At 38.9% G+C, this 22,518-nt stretch overlaps 2 protein-coding genes across 7 annotated transcripts in view; one reads left to right on the top strand and one right to left on the bottom strand.

Moving 5' to 3' along the window:
• Positions 1 to 3,853, bottom strand: part of LOC103703685 (syntaxin-52-like) — a 12,197-nt gene extending 8,344 nt beyond the window's left edge. Inside the window, exon 1 of one of the 4 annotated variants that reach the window (XM_008786616.5) lies at positions 3,706 to 3,853. The gene's annotated coding sequence lies outside the window, so the exon portion shown is untranslated. The remainder of the gene's footprint in view (positions 1 to 3,705) is intronic. The other 3 variants (XM_008786619.5, XM_088716256.1, XM_088716253.1) reach the window with 3 other exon arrangements.
• A 3,605-nt stretch (positions 3,854 to 7,458) lies between these two features.
• Positions 7,459 to 22,518, top strand: part of LOC103703684 (solanesyl-diphosphate synthase 1, mitochondrial) — a 24,189-nt gene continuing 9,129 nt past the window's right edge. The window contains exons 1-11 of one of the 3 annotated variants that reach the window (XM_039114566.3): positions 7,459 to 7,671; positions 7,767 to 8,083; positions 16,555 to 16,647; positions 17,813 to 17,893; positions 18,053 to 18,124; positions 18,416 to 18,547; positions 18,726 to 18,812; positions 20,831 to 20,902; positions 21,015 to 21,100; positions 21,317 to 21,449; positions 21,559 to 21,648. In XM_039114566.3, the coding sequence (XP_038970494.2) occupies positions 7,952 to 8,083; positions 16,555 to 16,647; positions 17,813 to 17,893; positions 18,053 to 18,124; positions 18,416 to 18,547; positions 18,726 to 18,812; positions 20,831 to 20,902; positions 21,015 to 21,100; positions 21,317 to 21,449; positions 21,559 to 21,648 (978 nt within the window). In that variant the 5' untranslated portion in view covers positions 7,459 to 7,671; positions 7,767 to 7,951. Of the gene's footprint in view, positions 7,672 to 7,762; positions 8,084 to 16,551; positions 16,648 to 17,812; positions 17,894 to 18,052; positions 18,125 to 18,415; positions 18,548 to 18,725; positions 18,813 to 20,830; positions 20,903 to 21,014; positions 21,101 to 21,316; positions 21,450 to 21,558; positions 21,649 to 22,518 lie in introns of all 3 variants that reach the window. The other 2 variants (XM_088716196.2, XM_088716193.2) reach the window with 2 other exon arrangements.

Here is a 22,518-nt window from a genome sequence, read left to right as displayed (position 1 = left end):
TCCCCTTGGAGAATAGAAGACATAGCTTACTTTCAAATTTTTTTTTGCTTTAGGATCTTTTCTCAAGGTAAATTTTCATGCTAGTGTTATAGTCACTTTTGATAAGCATACAGAAGTCCCCCTTTAGATATAATTTTGGATTAGGAAACCATGAAGTCAGTAGGATCTAATTTCAGGTAGACTTTGGTGTTGAAAAATTCAAACTTAAACCATTGGATATGATCTACAGGCTCTAAAATGTCCATGTGTGAAAAGTCACATGCTTTGAAGACTCCTTGCCCGCAAATAAGGACCCCTCAAATTTATAGGTCTTAATGGCACAATAACATGTATTGGTTTCAGGAAGACTTGAAACATAAAGAAAAGGACATCGCAAACATTTTGTACATAGGCGTTTTAGACCTTGTAAATCACATTCAACAATCTAAGTTTGTCATGTTAAAATCATATGATTGATTAGGACTTTAATTGATATGTGATTGATTGTGCCAAACTTAGTTAGCCTTGATAAATTTCACCTTGATTGATTTGTGATTGATTGTGCTAAACTTAGTCGGCCTTACCAAATTTCGTCAGTTTTCTAGTACTATATAAAGGCTGCTATTGCACATTGTAACAAACAGACAAAAATACAATTTTCTTCCCTAATTCTTCTTTTTCAATATGGTATCAGAGCCACCGATCACATAACCTACTATCGTCCTCTCTTCCGCCTTCTCTGTGGTCGTCGTCGCTCGCAGATCCTCTATTTCTCCTGCCTCGTTTGGGGGTAGCCGGGCTCCGCCCTCGGCGGCTTTCAAAGCCTCTTTCTTCTCATCGAGCTACTGATAAAATCCTAGCCTTCTTTCTTTTTTTTCTTTTTCTCTTAATTATTTTTTTGTTAATTTCTCATTATTTTTTGTTTGACTTTCAATTGAAAGGTGATGCCGGCCCACTTGGATGCTCGAGGGGTATAGTATTTTTTTTTCACTCATAAAAAAAAGAGAAAAAAAAATTGGGCTGCCATGGGAGTGTTGTGCTTCACGTGGAGGGGGGTGCCCATAGCGTTTTCTTCCTCTTCACATGAGTATTATTTCACTTGGGGGGTTCAATGGGTTTTTTGGATGCTGTTCTTCTCTCCAAAGCCAAAAGAGAATTCTCTTCCCCGTGGGCGCTCAATCAAGTGGGGGTTCTCAGGCGGTTTTCTTCCCAAGCCAGAAGAAAGAAAAAGAGAAACCCTCTTCTTCCCATGGGTTCCTTTGTTCTTCCCGGTGTTCTCTAGTATCCGGCAGCTCCCAAGGCAAGGGGGAGAAGGATCTCCACTGCGCACCGCTGTCGACGTCTCGGAAGATCTCCTACCTGCAAGGGTTTGTTCTTCCGCTGCCGCCCGTCTCCTACCCATAGGTTCTTTTGGCTTCTAGGCCTTCTTTCCTTGGAAGATCTCGTCGATCTCGTTGCCAGGCTTTTTCTTCCTCTGCTTCTCTTCCTCCTCAGCCATAGCCATGGCCATGGACTCCTTCTCCCCCGATTTATTCTCCTGGGAAGGAGCCGGCTTCTTATTCTTCTTCTTATTTGTTGGTGTCGAAGCTGTCGGACTCGTGGGGTCGAGAAGAAGGAATTAGACGAAGGGAAGCAGCTGCCACCATGGCGCTGTACTGCGCTGAGGACCTTCTGGGGCTGTGAGCTTATGACTTTTGGCATGTAGAGGCATCCAGCAAACCCACCAACTCCACCCACACATCTGCTCTCTTTCTTTGGGCCCCATGGCCTCAGAAGTGCCGGAGCGGGCGAGCCCTTTCCCTCCAACAGAGCCTTGTCAGTTGGAAGCTTCGGAAGTCCCTTTGCTTCCCCCTTCAACAGTTCTACGAAATAGGAGTTGCCAAATTTTAGAGGTTCATTTGTCCACGCACCTTCAAATCAAGACCTTTTGGGGCTGTGGGCCCACGACTTTTGCCATGCAGCGCGTCACCCAATGGAATCTCGATTTCATGGAGATGAGGGAGTTAAAGCTCACTGAGCACCCACTTCCGATGCTCCTATTCCTCCATGTCAGTGACCTCCTCCTCCACAGTATCGATCATGCAGCAGCAGCGCGCCAAACCGTACCGTCAAAAGCTTGGCAGGTAAACTTGGCAGGCGTGGTCTCGCTCCAAACCCCAACAGCAACGCAACAAACCGTACCGTTAGAAGCTTGGTGGGTAAACTTGGCAGGCGCGGTCTCGCTCCAAAACTCCAACAAAAGCGCGTCAAACCGTACCATCAAAAGCTTGGCGGGTAAACTTTGCAGGCGTGGTTTTACTCCAAACCTCAGCAGCAGCGCGTTAAACCATACTGTCAGAAGCTTAGCAGTTAAACTTAGCAGGGGTGGTTTCGCTCCAAACTCTAGCAGCAGCGCGTCAAGCCGTACATCAGAAGCTTGGTGAGTAAACTTGGTAGGCGTAGTCTCGCTACAAACTCCAGCAGCAGCGCGTCAAATTGTACCGTTAGAAGATAGGCGCGGTCTCGCTCCTTCACCAAAGCTCAGCGCGTCAAACCGTACCATCGAAAGCTTAGTGGATAAACTTGGCAAATGCGGTCTCACTCCAAACCCCGCAGCAACGCGTCAAACCGTGCCGTCAGAAGCTTGGCAGGTAAACTTGCAGGTGCGATCTCGCTCCTTCACCAAAGCTCAATGCGCCACACCGTACCGTCAAAGCTCGGCGAGTAAACTTGGCAGACGTGGTCCCGCTCTCGATCATGGAGGCGTACATCTGCATGGCACCGCCCCAGTCCTCAATCTCCAGCTTTATTTGCTGCCTCCGGCTCCTTTATCATCTAGTTTGAGGTCTTTTGCTCTTTTTCTATGGTGCTTTCGTCTATGAGCGTCGTTGAGCTTCGATTGCCTTCTCTCTGAGATCTGTCCTCACTGCGGACGTCTTCACCAAAGCTCATCCTTCTGGCATCTTTCGATTTTTTATTTCCAAACTCAAGTTGGTGTCTACTTTATTACCTTAAGTTTGAGGAGGGATGTTAAAATCATATGATTGATTAGGATCTTGATTGATCTGTGATTGATTGTGCCAAACTTAGTTAGCCTTACTAAATTTCACCTTGATTGATTTGTGATTGATTATGCTAAATTTAGTCGGCCTTACCAAATTTGTCAGTCTCCTAGTACTATATAAAGGCTTCTCCTGTACATTGTAACCGATAGAAATATAATTCTCTTCTCTAATTCTTCTTTTTCAATAGTTATTTCAATCCCCAACATTAAAATTTTGCAATCAATGTAAAAAGGAAAACAAAATAGGCTATTCTCCAAAAATCCCCTTCTTTAAATCCAACAGCTGAATATGAAGTACAGGGTGGGAATGAAATCCCATCTTTATCTAAGTCCTTTACATACCCAAACCAACTGCAGGCTATCTGCTAACTAGATTCAGAAAAGAACAGCAGAAACAACATTCTCAGCTCAACAATGTCAACCAAAACCAAATCAGTATAGCCATTTTGATATCCGTTTAAATTACAACCGTCGGATATCAGATGAATAGATTATAATTACCAAAAATATCACAAGACAGCTATTCAATTCGACATATGCAATTCAGGAAACCAATTACAAACCAGCAAACAGCAGCAATTCACACGAAAAAGAGAAAACCATTTCGAGCAATCAAGTAGCCGTGGCTTGACCCTAAAGATCAATAAATCCATCAACCAGTTGTTCAGAGGGCAGACGAGAACCTGTGAGAGATCGAGATGCCGCGATGAATTATGGAGGGAGATCGATGGTGGTCGGCGAATCCGGAGGGGAGGAGAAGATCGAACTCGAAGCGGGAGGAGACGAGGAGAGAAGCCGAATGGCTTCCGTCTCGCCAGGGGCCTCAGATCCGAGAAGGGAGGCATGGCAGCTCGTGAGGGAAACGGGTTCCCATTTGATGCGGATCGGGTTCGAGAGGGGCAGATTCACGACCCGTTTTGGCTCCTCGAGTCGGGTTTACGGGTGGAGTGGAATCGACCCGGTCAAAGTCAACAGGCGGAAGCCCGGTGGACCGAGGAGGCTTGCCTTGACCGTTGGACGAATCCCTAGAAAGTTCGGTGGAACAAGAACTTAAATGGGGAAGGATGACAACGACCCCGGAATTGGCGCGCTCGTCTTGTAAATATCTAAATTCCGGCATATTATTTACACGTATACCTCATGAATCTTATAAATATATAAAATTACATGTATACTCTTTCAAATTTATTATTATTATTATTATTATTATTATTATTATTATTATTATTATAAATTTTTTTTTTATGTATATCCCTGTAAATAATTTTTTTTTGCATGCAGTCATGCTACAAAAGTAATTTATGTGGAAACATATAACTATTAAATTGACAAGATATACATGCAAAAGAATAATTTATAAAGAAATACATGTAAATAGTATATTTGTAATAGTATACATATAATTTTAGATATTTGTAAAAGTATGCATATCAAAAAAAAAATATAAAGTTATATATATAGATATATAATAATAAATTTGAAAGTGTATACTCATAATTTTAAATATGTATAAGGCTATATATGCGAAAAATCTTCACTTCTTAGCCGTACATGACTACTTAAATGTGAAAATTAATTATCTGGATGATGCTTTTATTTATACATCTATTTTTTGTGTGTGAGAGAGAGAGATGGAGGGAGATTGACATGTGCTATAGATGGAGGAAGTTCATGTCTTTTGATATTGTTCACACCACATTCTAACATCTAGAAATCGTCACACATGTGGTGGCTCTGGGATGTGATCCGACAAGAAGGTTCCAAGTCTTAAGCTAAATAAAACAACTTTTCATGCTGTTTTACCAAGAAATATCACTTGATAGATTGAAGTAGTGAGCATTGTGTGGAAAAGCTGACCAAGCCGGCTTGAAGGTAATTTAGCATGGGAAAGCATTCTATGAGCTGAGTATATAGGGATAGCTAGGGTAAACTATTATGAGCAAACTGAACAAAGATATTACGACAAGCTTAAGACTGATCGAGTATGTTAATCAATCCAACAAACAATAAATGAGTCATCCATTATGATGAATGTGAATAGTAGAAGAAGTTGGTGTCAGTTGCTAGAACCGTTAGAGATGGATGCTTGATGCGGATTGCTATCGTTAGAGTGGACAATTATCTTATCATTTATTGTCTAGTATAAATAATAGATTGTAATATAAACAAAGGATCTTTTCGTGAATTAATGAAATATGTTTATCTTTAAGTTATCCTTGCTTTATTTTTAATTTTCTTACTTTTAGTTTTCTAGTAGGACTCTAATTTATCAGTAGGAGTAATTGTAAAATACTTTGATTGTAGCTCCAGTTATACCCTATCTTTCCTTTTTCTAAATGGGCAGTGTGGTGAGGGTGAAAGTTCTTAAAGAACAAGGCACCTAGATCCATGCTACTTTCATCACCATTGTTTTATTATACTCCTTCCGACTAATTCAACACTAGTGACATGCACATACGTCTACCCTTACCTAGCCAACAAGCTCGTTACCACTCTTTGCTGCCTCCTATCATCATTGGGATCTCTCTATTCCTCTTGCCCCTCTCCATGCTGGTGGATAAAGCTAGGCCATAGGTGGAGAACCTCGAGCACTTATCGGGCTTGAATAATTGGAGCATGTGGCCTCTCGCCCTATGTTGGCATCTATCACGGCCATCCAATGAAAGTGGAGGGCATTGAGATACTTGAAGGCCTCGGTAATCTTCCTGACCTAGAGGCGGCATCCCCTAAACGATTCTTGAGTATGAGTGGCCGCATGAGGCTTGCCCTTGAGCTTAAGGGCAGGAGTAGCTCAATGTATTTGGGGGCCTAAGGCCGTTTTATCTTTGAGACTTCTCTGCAGTAGGCCGGCCTAAAGCAAACTCACAGGAGGCTTTTTTTCTTTCCATTTTGTCTTTGAGGCCTTTCTGCGGTGGGCCTTTTTTGGGCCGGGATTTTAGGCGACCGCCTCAGTTGTCTAAGGATTAGGCTAGTCCTGTTTAAGGGACTTGAGGTGAGGAGGTGTTGCCAGAGCCAAATGGTGCCTGTGGAGTAGCAAATGGTGATGGGGTTGTGCTTTTGAGTGAATGCATCAATCAACACAATCTTCTGGCCTGGGGGTCCTCAATTTAACCCATCATGCGCACTAGCACCATGTCTGATATCCCCAAGCTCATCGCCTACTTCAACCTCCGCTGCTCTATCTTCGATTAGATTAGCAAAGGAAGAAGCTAGGGTTTCCAAGAAAGATAGATCTCAAAAAGGATTGAAGAAATCGATTGGACCGATCTGGTTGAATAATGAATGGAGCTTATAAAAGTAGATTTGCACCTTGTGAGAGAAAATTCCGTGCAAAAACTATTTCTTTTCCTTATATGGGGAGTGGGGACCAAATGCTTGACAATTTTCAGTATGAGTTTTTCACACCAAACTTGTTGAAAAGATTAGATCATGGGAGAATGCGACTCATGATCTGCAATTTGGGCATGTATGAGTTGTTCGCACCAAAATTGAGCAGTATTGAACATATCATAGATCTTAAGAGCAACTCAATGAGTAAAATATTTGCCACAGCTCTTGGCATTTCCCTTTAACCATGTGTGTGTGTGTGTGTGTGTGTGAGTATGTGTGTTTCTTCTACTCCCTGCTGTTCCACCAGAGTCCTTCAAGAATGACATGGGAAGGGTTAATTGAAGAGAAATTTAGCTGCAACCAACCAAGCCCTCTTTTTTTTCTTTTTTTTTTCTTTTTTTTTTTTTTTTTTTTGTAAAAATGGCATTTCATATGGCTCTAACATGAGTATATTCTGGCAAGTCAAAAAAAAGTAAAAGATACAAAAAAGGAGGTAAAACTGTCAATGTCGTCCAAATGAACTCTTCGGAGTGCCGAGCTACAAATGAGACGACCAAGTCTACTGCTCTATTTGCCTCCCGGAACACATGTGCTGCCTGAAAGGAGGTAAACTCCCGAGCCAGTTTACGAATCTCACAGATCAGTGGGTGGTCAATCCCAAACTTGTCCACTCTTCGAATCCAGTCAATCATCGTGGAGGAGTTCCCCTCGAGACACACCCTATTGACGCCGAAAACATGCCTCACATAAGAAATGTCCTCTCAGACTGTCCGCAACTCCATCCCGACAACAGTCAAACCTAGGGTACGTTGACCCTCGGCTATAATCAGCCTGCCAAAATGATCTCTAATCACAAATTCTATATCTTTTAAGATCCATCTATTGATATACTATCATCGAAGTTCATTTTGAGATAACCAACTAACCCTGTCATGTAGCCTTTAACCACACTTTCGTATCGCGGCCCACTGAGCCTGCCTCGCGCCCTTGGGCGATGCAGCGTGCGCACGTGCCGCGCACATGGCTCCGGGTCAGAGACGACCTTCGCACTAGCTTGGGCCCCGTAACATGTACTTATGGAATCAAATAGACCTCCTTGTTTTCCTATCTTTATAACGTAACCCATTTCTCCTCCTGAGCGGCTGAGGCAGGGGTCGCGTTCACCCTCTCCGCCGCCCTCAACGCTTCTCTCCCGTCTTCTCCGCTTCTTCTTTTACCACGAACACCCTCCCTCTATCTCTCTCTCTCTCTCTCACACACACACACACACACAGAGCTGGAAGCATCGCCAAATCGGGGGAAGATTCGGATTTTGATTGGTTAATGTTTGACTTGGATTTTTTTTTTTGACTATTTTTCGATCCATTCTTTGATTCTTTTCTGTTTTTTTTGTTTTATGGAACTTGGAAGCTAGGTCCATCTGCAGAGCTGAGAAGAGGAAGAAAAGCCGAGAAAGAAGTTTCTGGAGAATTGGGCCAAAAGCATCGAAGAAAATGAGACGAAATTTAAAGAGAATATAAGGATAATTTCGTTGCTTTTCTATTGGATTATTACTTCTATCTATCATTTTGTGATCCGGGCTTGACCGCATCGGATCTCATGTATCTGAGATGGGCTTTGAGGAGCTTGAGCTCAAGAACGAGATTTTGTGGCCGGAGACCGGAAAGTTTTTTGATGGAGGCTCGTGCTGGAACGCTTCTGAGTGGAAATGCTGCTAGTTTGATCTCGAAGGTACGATTTTTCGCTGAAATTTGTTTGTTTGCAGTTACATGTCTGGCTGAAAGTTGATGAAAAATGCATTATAGAATAGTTTGCATATGTATATATTTTTATGGACTTGGGTTGTTGGCTTGCGAAGAGAAATCTTGTTTATAGATGGCAGTGGCTATGCATTCTTAGTTGTTAGGGAGGATTTTTTTTTCCCAAGTCATGTGGAACTGTGGATTAACATTGCAATTCAGATGTTTTATTGGGCACTAGACCACCATTATGGTTAACAGCATCTTTTTTTCTTTTCCAGTCATGTGGCATTGTTGATTAAATTTGCATTTCAGATGTTTGATTCGGCATTGGACTACCATTGTAGTCAACAGCGTTTATGTGGACGAAAGCATCCACATTGATATGCCTACATGAGTTCTACTATAGTTACATACAGCTTCTCAGTATAAATGCATTCTCGCATATCTAGATGCAAGTACATGTGTTTATCCTCATCTCCTGGATACATCATTAATGCTTTCCAAGATGTGTTTCTTTTTCCTTGTAATGTGAAATGGTGTTTGCACTGTTTATGGTATATTCGTTTTACATGTTTCAAGATTTGTATAGTGACCGAAATGAAGCCTTGGGACTTCCATCTTGCCTCCTTTCAACAGGCTATGTTTGGAGTGTATCAACATAGGACAGCTGAATATGTTTCATTGGTCTGAGGGAGTACAGAATCAGTCGTAGGAATCTAAACTACTGTGATTTGGTACTACTTATAAAAATTATTCAAGTGAATGGTAATTTTTCTTTTGAAGAAGTTTCAAGAGCTGTAAGTATGAAGGTGAAGATAGAGAGTGACAATGGATGGCAAGAATTATGCTATTCATTATTGTCTGAGGTCAGATGTTGAGTGAATGAGAAAGTGCTATCTAGGTGTAAAAAAATAATCGCACCTTTCACTTCTGTTTTCATCTTCATGCTTATTAATTAAGAAAAAGTCTTTGAGTATTATCAATATGTACAGTCAAGTGTCATTTTGTGATGATATGGCATGGGCCATTCAGGCTGGTGCCAACATATGCCCTTTTATGTCTTTCTGGAAATAATTCAAGTTCTGTGTATATTCTGTTGTATGATGTGGAATTATGGATCTTATTCGACATTTCAGTGATACACAAACTCTGTGTCATTATAAGAGGTGACTATGCCACTGCATCAGATAATCCATCTGTAGTTGTTTTATCTCCTTTATTTCAGAGGCATACTTCAATCTTTGTAGCTTGGAAGTGGACTAAACATCTTCCAGTTTGTCTTTGAAGCGGGAATGCTACCTTAGAGTATGATTTCTTTGTAAAAACTTTTGAGCTTTTCAAGATTTATGAAGAAGCATGATTTGATCCTAAGATGTTGCACTTCTCATGAATACAGTAGCAGATCAATTCAGATCTGTATGACCTGAATTATCTAGCAGCTCAACCCCCTTCACTCATCTGACATTTTGAACAGAATTGAATCCTGATCAGATGTTGAAAGCAGACCACAAGCTGATTTAACCCATGTCCAATATCACACCTAATAAACAATAGCAATCTGCTGTATCTTATTACAACAAGCGAATCACTAAACAAAGAAAGGTGTGAAGAGGGAAAATATGAGAAGAGTAATGAGAAGAATAAAAAGAAGAAGAGGACAAAGAGCCTGCTGGCCCTTTTCTCTATTAAGTTTTCTCAAAAAGACTCCAATATGTGGTCCCCCAGAAGAGCTGGTGTGAGTTGTCTGATCAAGCACTGGTGATGCAAATGGACCGGGCTTGGATTGAGGGGATCAAAAATATTCAATAGATCTTACATGACAATGCAGCCCAAATAATGTAAAATTTGGCCCATGGGTGATCCCATTTGCAGAAATTTGGGCCATGGGCCATTCCATTTGTGCCCTGGTAGCTGGTATTGCGGCGCTTCAATCTCCTGTTTGGTTGATCCTTCACTGTCCTTAAGTGCATGAAGATTTGAAAATGATGTATTTCTAGACTGGAAAAATAGCCTCTATCTTAGAGAAATAGAGAAACTGTGAAGCACTTTGCTTGCATCATAAAGCAGCTTATGCCTATCTTTGGTGGTTGGTAGTGGTGGAAGCTTGACTGATCATGCAAATCATTTGAATAATGATGAATTCAGATTTTGTAAATGAACTCATCTAGTGACAATTGGAGGATTAAGCCTTTGAGCAAGAATGATCATGTAGAAGAATGGAAAATGCATTATATCATGCGTTTTTGGCTCAGTGATGATGACTGCCATTGATATCCTATTTTCTTGGCTGACAATTGATGTCATATTCAGAAGCCTCTTAGAAATTGATTCCTTTAAGTTTATGTTGGCATTTATATCTTACAAATTGTAATAATTTCTTGTCTCACTGATTGGGGGAAGTGGCAGAGTTCCAGTAAAGAATGACAATAAAAGAGGTGCTTATTGTCTCTCCCTCTCCCTCCCTCCCTCCCTCCCCCTCTCTCTCTCTCTCACTCGGGAGTCATTTGAGAATCAAACAGTTGAATAGGCATCTTGCAGACTTAATCATCCCTTCCTTTTTCAACAAGCCCATAGAGCTAGAAATGAGATGACAAACTTGCTAGCTTGTAAGATTAAGTTGCAGCACCTCGAGTTAGTGACTTTGAATTCCTTTCAGAGGGAATAGCTATTGAAAGCTGAAATTAAAATGCAGAGCTTGGTAATGCTAATGTTCACACTCATAAGTGTACTCTAATTTAAATGTTCTATGTTTCCTGTCAGAAATAATTGAGGCCTTTGGATGATGTGTCTATTATGATATATAACTAGAAGTGTTGAGTAGCTCTTTGTCCGTCTCCACAACTCTGACTCTCATATGGTACAAGAAAAAGGAAAAAAATAGGCAACTCCAAACTGGAGACTTTCTCTTCTTGGAATCATAATACTCCCCTTTTCCCTCTTTTTATTTCAAATACTCGTCCTAATATACTATTAAGTGTATTGCATGTGCCAAATTCCTGTTGCAAATAACTAAAACACACACAATCCAGTAAAAGTGTGAGGAAGTGCTAATTTGGAACTTATTCCTAGCATAATTAGGATGCTTAAAATGAGTTGCATTAAGTATGCATCATTTATTGTCTAGAGCTCAATAATGACAGAAATCCATGATCATTTCAACAATTACATTATTTATAGCAGTGCCTCAAGAATCATCAAAACAACATGAATTTCATTTGGGAGAATTAAAGTGAGCACCTCATGCTTCTTACATTCAAGCAACTTGTTTCGTTGAAGCAGAAAATTATGCGGGATCAACTGGGAATGGCCTTTGAGATGTGGCTTAAAATGTTACGAATTTTAGATTTGGGTTAGATAATTATTCTGCTATTCAGTTAGAGAAAACATGGCAGGAAGGCTTGTTTTGAGTGCTATATGAAACTGATAGTATTTCTAAACCTGAAAGTTGGTTATGAGATAACCAAGGATTTTAAGAAAAATATGTCAAAGTTTTGCAGCTGATAGATCAGTGAACCTCAGGTGTCAAGGCTGATTTCTGCAGAACCATCAATATAAACTGTGAGTTTAATAAAGTTTCCAATAAAATCATAAAAGAAAGTTGAAAATAGTGAATGGAAGAGGGAAGGCACAATGATATGCATCAAGCCTCTTCTCAACTGTGGCCAGCTTTATGGATTCTGTGAGGTTAAATAAGCTTTTTTATATTGCTTCACAACTTCTGTCTATATTATGATGTCTAAAATCAAAGTTGGGAATAATATATGCTACAGTTGCTAAGAAACTACTTAACCCCAAAAGCTTAGTGGGTCAAAACGTGTATATTATGCCTAGATTGCATGTGACACAAATCAAGACAACAACTGAAACAATTCAAGATGACAACTTCTGTACGTAATAAATAACTGACCTGGAGGGGATTTGAACTCATGACACTCAAGAATTTTAGCTCTTATAGCATTTTAACAAAATGTTTGATGAAAGCCTTAAGATGTCGGGAATGGATCGATGAATATAATGCTTAACAACAAAAAAAATAAATACGTCAAAACAATAAAAGATACAAATGACAGTGAAAAGTAGGAACATGGAGAAAGAATGTAGGTGAGAGAGGAGAACATGATCGAGGAAAACAGGTTGAGCCTCATTGAGGCTCTTTTTAACTAAAATTTCTCCAGTAATTCTTTGAAATTTGTCACTGTACATCAACTGCTATTTAAACAGACCTAAACAACTAGGAAATTTTTTTTTATCCTATTCTTAAAAGGACTCATAGTCTCATGTCCTACATGTTATGTCACTAGAAATCCTTCAACGTAATTTGAAGATCTTTAGCTGGTGCTGATTATGTCATAAGATTTTTGTGCAGAAATGAGTACTTGTAGTAGCCATTGTGCTACACTCCGATCAGAGAACAAAAGATGCCCAAGAAGGAGATGGCACACCTTTAGAGATAGGATCCAACATTGCGTTGCAACAACGAGTTAACCAATTAACTGAATCACTAAGCACCCTGATTTTGAGATTGGTGTTATTCACCCACACTACTTAGTGGGTACTATGATGAGAATCATTATTCAATTTGAGCATATGATGGCATGTCAAGAGAGAACACTTATGCAGCTGCTGAAGTCAAATGATGACAGTGCACAATTGGCCATGGCACTGGGCTCTAATCTTCATGTGATTCTCTTGTTGTTTGGTGAATGACCTAATGGTGCATTAGTATGGGATGACTCGATGGGTGCAAGAATCAGCTCAAAAGCACCCAGATCACTAGTTGAATTAAAGATTGGCTTGTATTGCAATATCAGCAAGTGTAGGAGGTGTTTTTGAACCCCATTCAGCTGCAAGAAGCACCATTGGAACCAAGGTCTGCCATACCGATCGGTTCCGTAACGTACCGAACGTACTATACCATATTGGTACCGAATTGGTATGCAGTCTCATACCATACCGATACTTGGTACGTCTCACCTTCTCGTACCATACCGTGTACTGACACTATAATAAGATGGTATCGGTACGGGCTCCGATACCGAGACGACGAACCTTGATTGGAACGTATCAGACTATCAGATACAATGAAATGTTTGGCTGCAGCTTGCTCCCCAAAACTTTCAAGAGAAATTTTTAGTGGCAATTAGAGAGCTTTGGGTTCAGTCAAATTCTTTTTTTAGCACCAAATTAAGAGTTTTAAGTTTAGTAGAATTTTTTTTTGGCACCAAATTATCTTGAAAAGTCATAGGTCATATTGGGTAGCATGAGAGATCAAGTGTCCTTTTGGGAGTAGGAAACATTTTTTTCTAATTATATTAGTCTTTTGAAATAGTTCTCTATGTAGGGTAATGTAGTTTGAAGCATGATTAGTAATCTTGGTACCAGACCCTGTACCAATACTATGTTGGTATAATGTTGGTACGCCTTGTGTGGAGGTCGGTGTGGTGTAAGGACATTCTGTATGCCCCACGTACTGAATATCAGATCAATACCAAAAGGTATCACATGCACCGGTATTGCGAACCTTGGTTTGAAGAACTATTGAAGTTATTTTGATTAAGAGAAAAGACATTGGCATTTGGTCAGTCCCCTTTTCCTCCCTCTATTTGATCTTTTCTTCTTCACTCAGTCTCACAACTTCCTTCTTTAATTTCATTTTTTTCTCTGGCTCGTGAATCTGAGGCCCTGTTTTCTCAAAAAATTTGGGATGCAATAGCCCAAGGTCGGAGCAACCGGTATCGGGCGCCGTACCGGTTCTTTGATGGCTCGAGTTGGTACGGACCATGCTGGGCCTGTACCAACGAGGGCACGGTACCGTGAGAGAGAGAAAAAGAGAGAGAGAGGAGGAGAGGGAGAGACGCCGGCGGAGGCCGCGGCCAGACCCCTATTTCGTTCGAAACAGGAGAACTGGCTGCAGCCTCGCCCCCCGCAGCCTCTCCCTCGCTCTCCCGCTCTCTCTCTCTTTCCTTCTTCTTCTCCAGCTCTGCCACGCGTTTCGTTTCTACAGCTGGAACCGTACCGGTGAGCCACCGGTATGGCTCGAAAAGGGCAAAACCATTCGGTATGGCTCGAAATGGGCGGAACCACCCGGTTCAGGATGGTTCTGCCGACCTTGAATAGCCCATTTCACCTAATTGGCATTCCTAGGTTGTTCAAGGATTGTCGATCAAAAGCAGCATTATTTTCTGGAATTCATAATTATTGGGGATTACCTATTCCATGAGGAGGGATGGAATTTGTTATTCCTAAGAGGAGGAATTTATTGCACCCTACTTTTTTCAATTCAGACTTGGAAATCTTAATGCTACCACCCAAAATCAATGTTTATCCCAAGTATCTGGAATATTGAAGAGTATGAATACATATTCCATATTTTACTGTTCTGCAACCAATGTCACCCTTATATTCTTGTGATTCACCTTTCTTGCTGCTCATTTTAATTTTGATATTGATTTAGAGAATGCATTTCATTTGAATCAACGAACTGGTGCTTCTCCCTTCTGTTCACTCCTTTCAATAGTTTTTAGGTGATTCTATTGAAAAAAACATTACAGATACAGTTTGTATTTATATTTTTGCAAAAATCAGCTCTTGACACTGGAGACTGACTTACAGGTAAAGTGCAGGCCTTCTCAGATTCCTGTACTTTTTTTTTAGATCTGGTTTCCTAACATCCTCTGGGACCATCAGAAATAACTTGAAGGTTTATATATCCCCTTGGATCTGTGTAGTAGAAAAGAAAACCTTTCTGCTTTATTTTCTATAAAATGATAGCAAGATGATTAGTTATAACTAAACCCTTAATTTATTGACCATGTACCATGCATCATGGGCCATCCAAAAATTTTACCATGTTAGCAAGATGAGGTAGTGAAAATGTTATTGCCCTGTGAATTTGTGATAGTTGCTCTTGTCATGTCATGTAGCAGGATGCACGTGTGTGATGGCAATCATTACTTACTATTGGTTTTAATTTCTATTCAACTTCAGAAATTTTTTTTTTGTGAAACTAGTTTATCAGTAACTGGGGTGTCATCTTTCAGTTAGAGCAACTCTTATTCACTCTATGTGCTGTAAATGTGCAATAAGCAGATGGTGTCCATATGAAATATGTGTTTTGCTTTACACTGGTTATTCACTTCCTGAGATTTCCAAGTTTAAATGTAATGATGGCGTATTATCTCATTGGTTATTGCAAAACCAATCTGTAGTGGGTTATTGTGGCTGCATAGCAGGCAAGCAAAGTCAAATCTATGTATTCATCATGCTCTGCTTAAACTAATTTCGTTCCAGTCCTGTATTTTCTTGACAGATCAGACCTAGGCATTTCCATCTTCTGTTTTAAGGCTGCAGACTGCATTGGGATCTCCCTATGCATTATCATCACTCTTCATGTTCACTGCTTGCTGATGCAATGGTTGTGGTTCTGACAAATAGTAGGATCATATTCTTGTGCCTTTAAGCATATTGGTTGTGACTTGCGAGTTAATGATTAAGCAAAAATGGCCATCATTGAACCACTGATTTTGATGTGCTCTGAATTATATAGCGGAATATATTGGCCTTCTCTTAACTTGGATGCTCTAAGATGATTCACCATTACAGCTTAATGGAAGAGAGCATGAATTAAAATCAGTTTGGCCTGCAAGCATGTTATAGGTGATGTTCAGGCCTCTTCTTTACAGCTTCACTCGGGAATTCTGAATATAAAGTCTTCTAGGCATTACAAGAATGCTAGTTGATCCCCCCTAGATGCCGTGCAGATTTGTTCAACAAGTCCTTGGTTCCTGGTTGAGCTGAATGCATATTCAATTATAGCATATATCCACTTAATTTTTCACCTTTACCTCCTTGTAAAGCATATGACTCAGCATTATGGTTGAGAAAGATGTGGGGGCTCCACCTAGGTTTTTCATACAAATCAACTGCATTGTCAGTGGTATTTTTTCTTGATTAAATTATATGCTAGACTATATTACTCAGTTGATCATTAAACAATCATTTATTTGCAGTGGTAGATATGATCTAACTTTATTATGAATGATTCTTTAACATTTAGCTGTTTTACCATATACTGTCTCAATTGTTTATCTTTATTTTTCTGCATGGCTGCATCTAAATCTAAGAGAATCATCGCTTCTTTTTCTACTAATATTTCACTTAAACATTCTTTCATTGTTTGTATTACTAAGTCTGCTAACTTGTGGAAGATATCTTGCATTTTCTGTGCATTTCTAGGAGTAAAGGCATAAGCATTTCCATGATTTTGAATAAAGAGTGTAGAGTGGATTAAATTTGTTTAGCTCGCCAGTCTTGTGATTCAAAAGAGTTCCATGCTATCCTCTGATTGCCATTTTAAGTACATGAAGAGGATTCCATCTACTGTTTTTCTATAACTATTGATACTCTGATATACTTATGGAGATTCATTGATGTGTCCATTACCTTTGTGTGGATTAGTAGGTGTTGGGTTGCAGAGGATCATTTTTTTGGAGTTCACATGACTTACATGATGTCGGATATCAGATTGATCAGGAGGGAAACTCTCCAGCTGAGGTAGTTGCTCTACTTTGTCATTGTTGTTTCAAAATTGTTCCGACTAATGTGTTGCTTTTAAGGATTAACTTAGAATTTAGACTAGAAAAGAAATAGCCAGTGTAGTGCAATAGTTGGACACAAAGTACAGTATCTGCAGCCTGCGTAAAACACCTTTTTTTTTTTTTGTGGCACTGATTATGCTATCAAAGGATAACATGCCATATCATCTAATAGCAAACTGAAAAATGCTGGCTGGAGAGTGGCATAGTCAAGGACAGGAGGGAGAGAGAATTAAATCCCATTCCTCTTTTTCTATTAAAATGGCACACAATAATCATTTACAAAAAGCTGTATCTAGGACAATAAAGATGCTGGAGATTTTGGCTTCATCCAGTTGATTAGATAGTAGATACTATTCTCAGCCTTCAATGGTTTACTATTTGATTGGATACTCCAACCATGCTATCCTTGTATAACAAGGTGTCCTCGTTGAGGTGTTTTACATGGACATATACAGAGTGCTGGACATGCATGTTGTGAATATTCCAAACCAGGTAAGTATGTCATACATCACAATTTTGTCTAAGAAATCAAATGAGACACAACAGAGTGGGCTATTTTTTTTTTATTTTTATATATACATCATATCTTCATCTACGAACTAAAATAATACAAAATGAGAAGAACTTTTATTTGTTTTCACTATTCATATTCCAGCGTCCTTTTTTACAATTTTTCTCTTTCAAAGGCCATATTACTGCCATGTGAATTCTTTTTTCTTATATCTTCCAATTATGTAGGATTTCTCAGCTCTATCTTTTTGCTTAATTCTTTATTTGTAGTTTCCTGTTGTTGTTGTTGTATCTGGCCTGCCTTATGCAGTCCAAAAGATGATCTCAGTGAAGCATTCCTTGCGGTCAGATACCCCTTTCTTGAGGAACATATTTCATCATGCATTTTATAAGCCTAATAAAAACCTGCGAAAGAATGATTTATAACAGCCAGAACAGTGCAGAGAAGAGATAATTTGTTTCAAGAAAATCAGTTAATTTTTCATTGTAATGCTCAACATAAATGATTGTAAAGGAATTATCATTTTCTTTTACACATGATGATACTTGCAAGTATGGTAAGCAAAAACTAAATGATTCTCATGCTTGGAGAGATCATTTGTTTTTATCAGGAACCACTGGATCCGTTCTCCCTTGTTGCCGATGAATTGTCCATCGTTGCAAATAGACTTCGTGCAATGGTGGTTGCAGAGGTATGTAATTTTACCATGCTTTGTCTGACTATTCATGCCATTTATTATATTTTTCTAAAGTAGTTTCCTAAAGACATATCATGTTTCGCGCACGACAGGAAGTGCAATTCATTTTAGAAACTTTATGATTGTGATTACTGGAAGCTAAGTTTCCTACAGGTCCCAAAGCTAGCTTCAGCTGCTGAATATTTTTTCAAAATGGGTGTTGAAGGGAAAAGATTCCGTCCTACGGTAAAGTCTTAAATCTGTAAGATATTCTGAAACAAAATGTCTGCCTACCTCGTATGCTTTTAGCAGCCCGCTGTATGCTTCATTCTATTTTACTTATTTGTTATGCATATACATCATTTCTGTTTATTCTTAAATCACAAGTGTCAAGAGTTATTTCTGTACAACCATATTAGTTTATTTACTTTATGATCGATGAGACAAAAGAGCCTGATAGATCATGTTGGTAATATTCATTTAGCTTCCTACCCATTCTCAGCAATTCGTGGAGTTATTGACTAGCACTTTGCACAGGTCTTGTTGTTGATGGCATCAGCTTTGAATATGCCCCTACCACATTCAGCTGCTGACGGTGTGTTTCATAGCTTACCAAATGAACTGCGTTCAAGACAGCAGTGTATTGCAGAAATAACTGAAATGATTCATGTTGGTGGCCGAAAATAGCACCTTGTGTTTGTTCTTCCTTTTATGACGTTCATACTTGTAACCTTGTATTGTTGGTGTTCCATCTTTTCTTCCTGAAAATTTGCTCAGTAAATATATCTGAAAGCCAAAATTTGTTTTTGGCTATCATTCATGAGCTTCTTTTCATTCCTTATTCTAGGTGGCAAGCCTTCTTCATGATGACGTCTTGGATGATGCAGAAACAAGGCGTGGTGTTGGTTCATTGAATTTTGCTTTGGGAAACAAGGTATTGCATTGGCTTTGCTTCTAATGCTTATGATATTATGATACTAATGAACAAATTTAAATTTCTTTGATATAATTAAGGACTAATCAATGATCATATCAAGGTAACTAGCAGTCAAAAGCGAGACATAAGTTTATGACTTATGAGCATGACATTGACTTCTTGTATTTAAGGCAGACTATAGGCACATTAAGTGTAAAAAGATAATTTCTTGGATAGAAATGGAAAAAAAATGATGGATCAAAAATTTGGTGAGAGAGGTTAAGAGAATTATGTTTTTTTTAAAAAAAATTTACCCATAGTCTCAATCTATAACACATATTGTTTTAATAAATAAATTAATTTCTTTTTCAATATGGGCAAATTGTCTAGACTCAGGCCTTAACCAGTATTGCCAGGACACGGCATTTTTGGGGACATGATATGACAAGCTGAATATGGCTTGATACACCGTGGATATGCAACTAAAGGAGTTTCCACAGCTCATGCTTCATCCAAATTCTTGATTCCAAAGACTGCTATCAATGATCAAGCTCATCTCCTGATCTAACAGATAACTTAGGGTTTTTTGGGACTGTCACCTCTCATCCATCTGCTCCTTTATGAAATATATGGGGAAGAGAAATGAAGGAAGAGGTGAAGAGCCGCAAACAGGGGGAAAAAGTAAAAGAAAAAAATAAAAAATCGAAAGAAGGAGAGAGAGAGAGAGAGAGAGAGAGAGAGAGAGAGAGAGAAGAGGGAATACGGCATAGCAGTGATCATGAAAAAAAAAAGTGCAAAGAAAAGAGAGAAGAAGAAACAGGACATACCATCTTTTGACCCATCCTCCACATCTAGCAGTAGTCTTCTCTTCTTCTACCCACTAGCCCAGTACCCCTAAACAGGGGCTGTTGGGACTTGAGATATATTATTCTTTTCTTTCTCTAATTTGAGGGTATTAAAATATAAAATATTTATTTGGTCTTAATAATGTGGCATATATAGCCGTGTTCCTGTATCTATATGTCGTCGATCGCCATGTCAGGTTCTTCAGTACACGTAGACACTTGACACCCCTGTCTAATGTGCAGGTAGCGCTAGCCTTAACTTATGCTTTTCCACATAATATAGTGCAAAGTCCGCTGTACCGGCCATATCGACGTACCGGTGGGCGCCGGTACCAGTACGGTACCGGTACCATATCGAACCGAACCGGTACTGTACCGGTTTGGCTGATTCGGGCCAAAAGCCAAAAAAAATTTGAGGTCGGTACGAGCCGGTACCAGTTCGGTACGGCCGGTACCGGTTTGGTACGGGTTGCGAATAGCTGGAACCGAAAAATATAGCTGTACCGTACCGGTTCCGTCCGGTACCGATGACCCGTACCTGGCAGACCATTTATAGTGTTTATATGTACATACACTTATAATTATGATTTTATTTTTTGGTAAATGGTGGGAAGATTCCACCCAGTTTTTAAGTTGCCTCAAGACATGAGAAAGCTAAGTTATATCTCAGAGATGGATCTAAAGTGAAGGAAAAATAGGTTGAAGTTATAATAACTTATACGTGACTTGATGAATGATATTCTATTTGATGAAAGAGATATTTGTATCTAATGTCAATCTTAATGATCACTTGGAAGATGAAATATACTAGTTGTAAGTTTTCCATTTTGCAGTAAAATCTGCTATGGTATTGTAAGCTGGCAATACAAGTTTTATTTAATATTAATTCCACCGTGATGTGTTTTGCAGATCAGGTCTTTTGAAAGATCTCATGTATGATAATTTATAGATATTATAATGTTACCTTAAGTGATTAATCGCCATATGTTTGTAATGAAATTCAAATATGATGATAATTCATGTGGAAAAGTTCTGTTACCTTGTACATGTAATTTCTACTCATTGAATACTCTATGGCACATGCCAAACATCAGTTCATTGTTGTTTTCACAAGATTTACATCATGACTTGTATTTTTTTTTTAAAAAAAAGGAGATGATACTAAATATTGTCATTTCCTTGGTTGTGTAGCTTGCTGTGCTAGCAGGAGATTTTCTGCTTTCCAGAGCTTGTGTTGCACTAGCATCACTAAAAAATACAGAGGTAATTATTGACCTCTAATTTTGTGAGCATAACTTGCCGAATGCTTCTGGTAATTATTTTGCAATTTATTCTTCTGTATAATTTTAGTATAATCTTAATTGCATGTCTGCAGGTTGTATCATTACTTGCAACTGTTGTGGAACATCTAGTTACTGGTGAAACAATGCAAATGTCAACCACATCTGAGCAACGACATAGGTACATAATTTCATTATGTACAATATGATATCTTGTTTCTACTCCCACCTCCCTTCCTTTGGATGCGATCTTGCAGGATGCCTAAATCCGCTTTCTCATGATTCTATTCCTTGCTGACTTTTGATTTCTCAATGGCAGTACCCATGATGGGTGAGATTTGTTGCCTTTCTTGATTAAGATAAAATCACTTAATGTGGCTATCATCTGGCTTTACAGCATGGAGTATTACCTGCAGAAGACATACTATAAGACAGCTTCATTAATTTCAAACAGTTGCAAAGCTATTGCTCTCCTTGCAGGGCAAACTGCTGAAGTTTCGATGCTTGCTTATGAATATGGCCGAAATCTGGTTTGCTATCATCTTAATCATTTGAAGTAGCCTAGTGTGTCCATGTTCTTAATGTGTTATATTGTCGACTCAATATTTAATTGAAGTACTAGTCTTGTCTCATATCCAGGGTCTGGCGTATCAGTTGATAGATGATGTTCTTGATTTCACTGGCACATCAACTTCACTGGGAAAAGGTTCTTTATCTGACATCCGCCATGTAATCTCCCTTCACCTAATGCTTTTTTTTAGTATCTAGATAAAAACAGCTTATTCTTTCTTTAAAAGAAATTACTGTTATCCATTTTGAGTCATTATGATATCATCGCAGATACTGTAATAACTAACAAATAAATTCTGAAATATATTTGTCAACATATTTAACTAGTGCTGTTGCGAACCTCAAATAGCTGTGATTGATTTTGTTGGTTATGTTGGCTATATTCCATTTACTTGTGCCATTTTTTTATCTCCTTTTCCATGCTATGCTATGATTGAAATGAACTTTTGATCCAAAAAGAAGAATAATATGTTGATGTTAAGAGTTGGATCTTGTGAAGGAGAAATGATAACAGCATAATAAAGAAAGTGTTGGACATATAATTGATGAACAACTTAGTGTTATTATGGAGATGGTGGAGATAATGAATGTTATAAGGGCTTGGATATTGCAAATGGAATTTTTTTAAGTATCAAAAGGCAATCATGGGATGAGATCGACATATTAGTGGTAGTATTGATAGAGGGAAAACATAGATAAACATGTATAGGAGTTATAAGAGGAAATATAAGTTGACAGGGAAACAGTATATCAAAATGTTTGATAAATGAGGTAGAATAGTAATACTTTAGTCTGCATTGGTAGTTAGTTGATGAGTTAGCGCTCTCCAATTGCAGTTAAGGTCTTAAACATCTAATAAATTGATATTGTATACTTAAAGTATCGGGCAATAAAGAAAGTATACGAAAATAGATTGAATGTCGTAGAATGAGAATGTTAAGATGGATGTATGGTAAAATTAGAAAGGTTAAAATAAAAATAAAAATGAATACATTAGAGGCAATGTAGAAATTACACAAATTAAGGGCA

Source organism: Phoenix dactylifera, chromosome 1, assembly GCF_051530095.1.
Source record: "Phoenix dactylifera cultivar Ajwa chromosome 1, Ajwa_hap1_PhDact_Kaust_v1.1, whole genome shotgun sequence".
NCBI lineage: Eukaryota > Viridiplantae > Streptophyta > Magnoliopsida > Arecales > Arecaceae > Phoenix > Phoenix dactylifera.
This window is presented reverse-complemented; position numbering and strand designations above follow the sequence as displayed.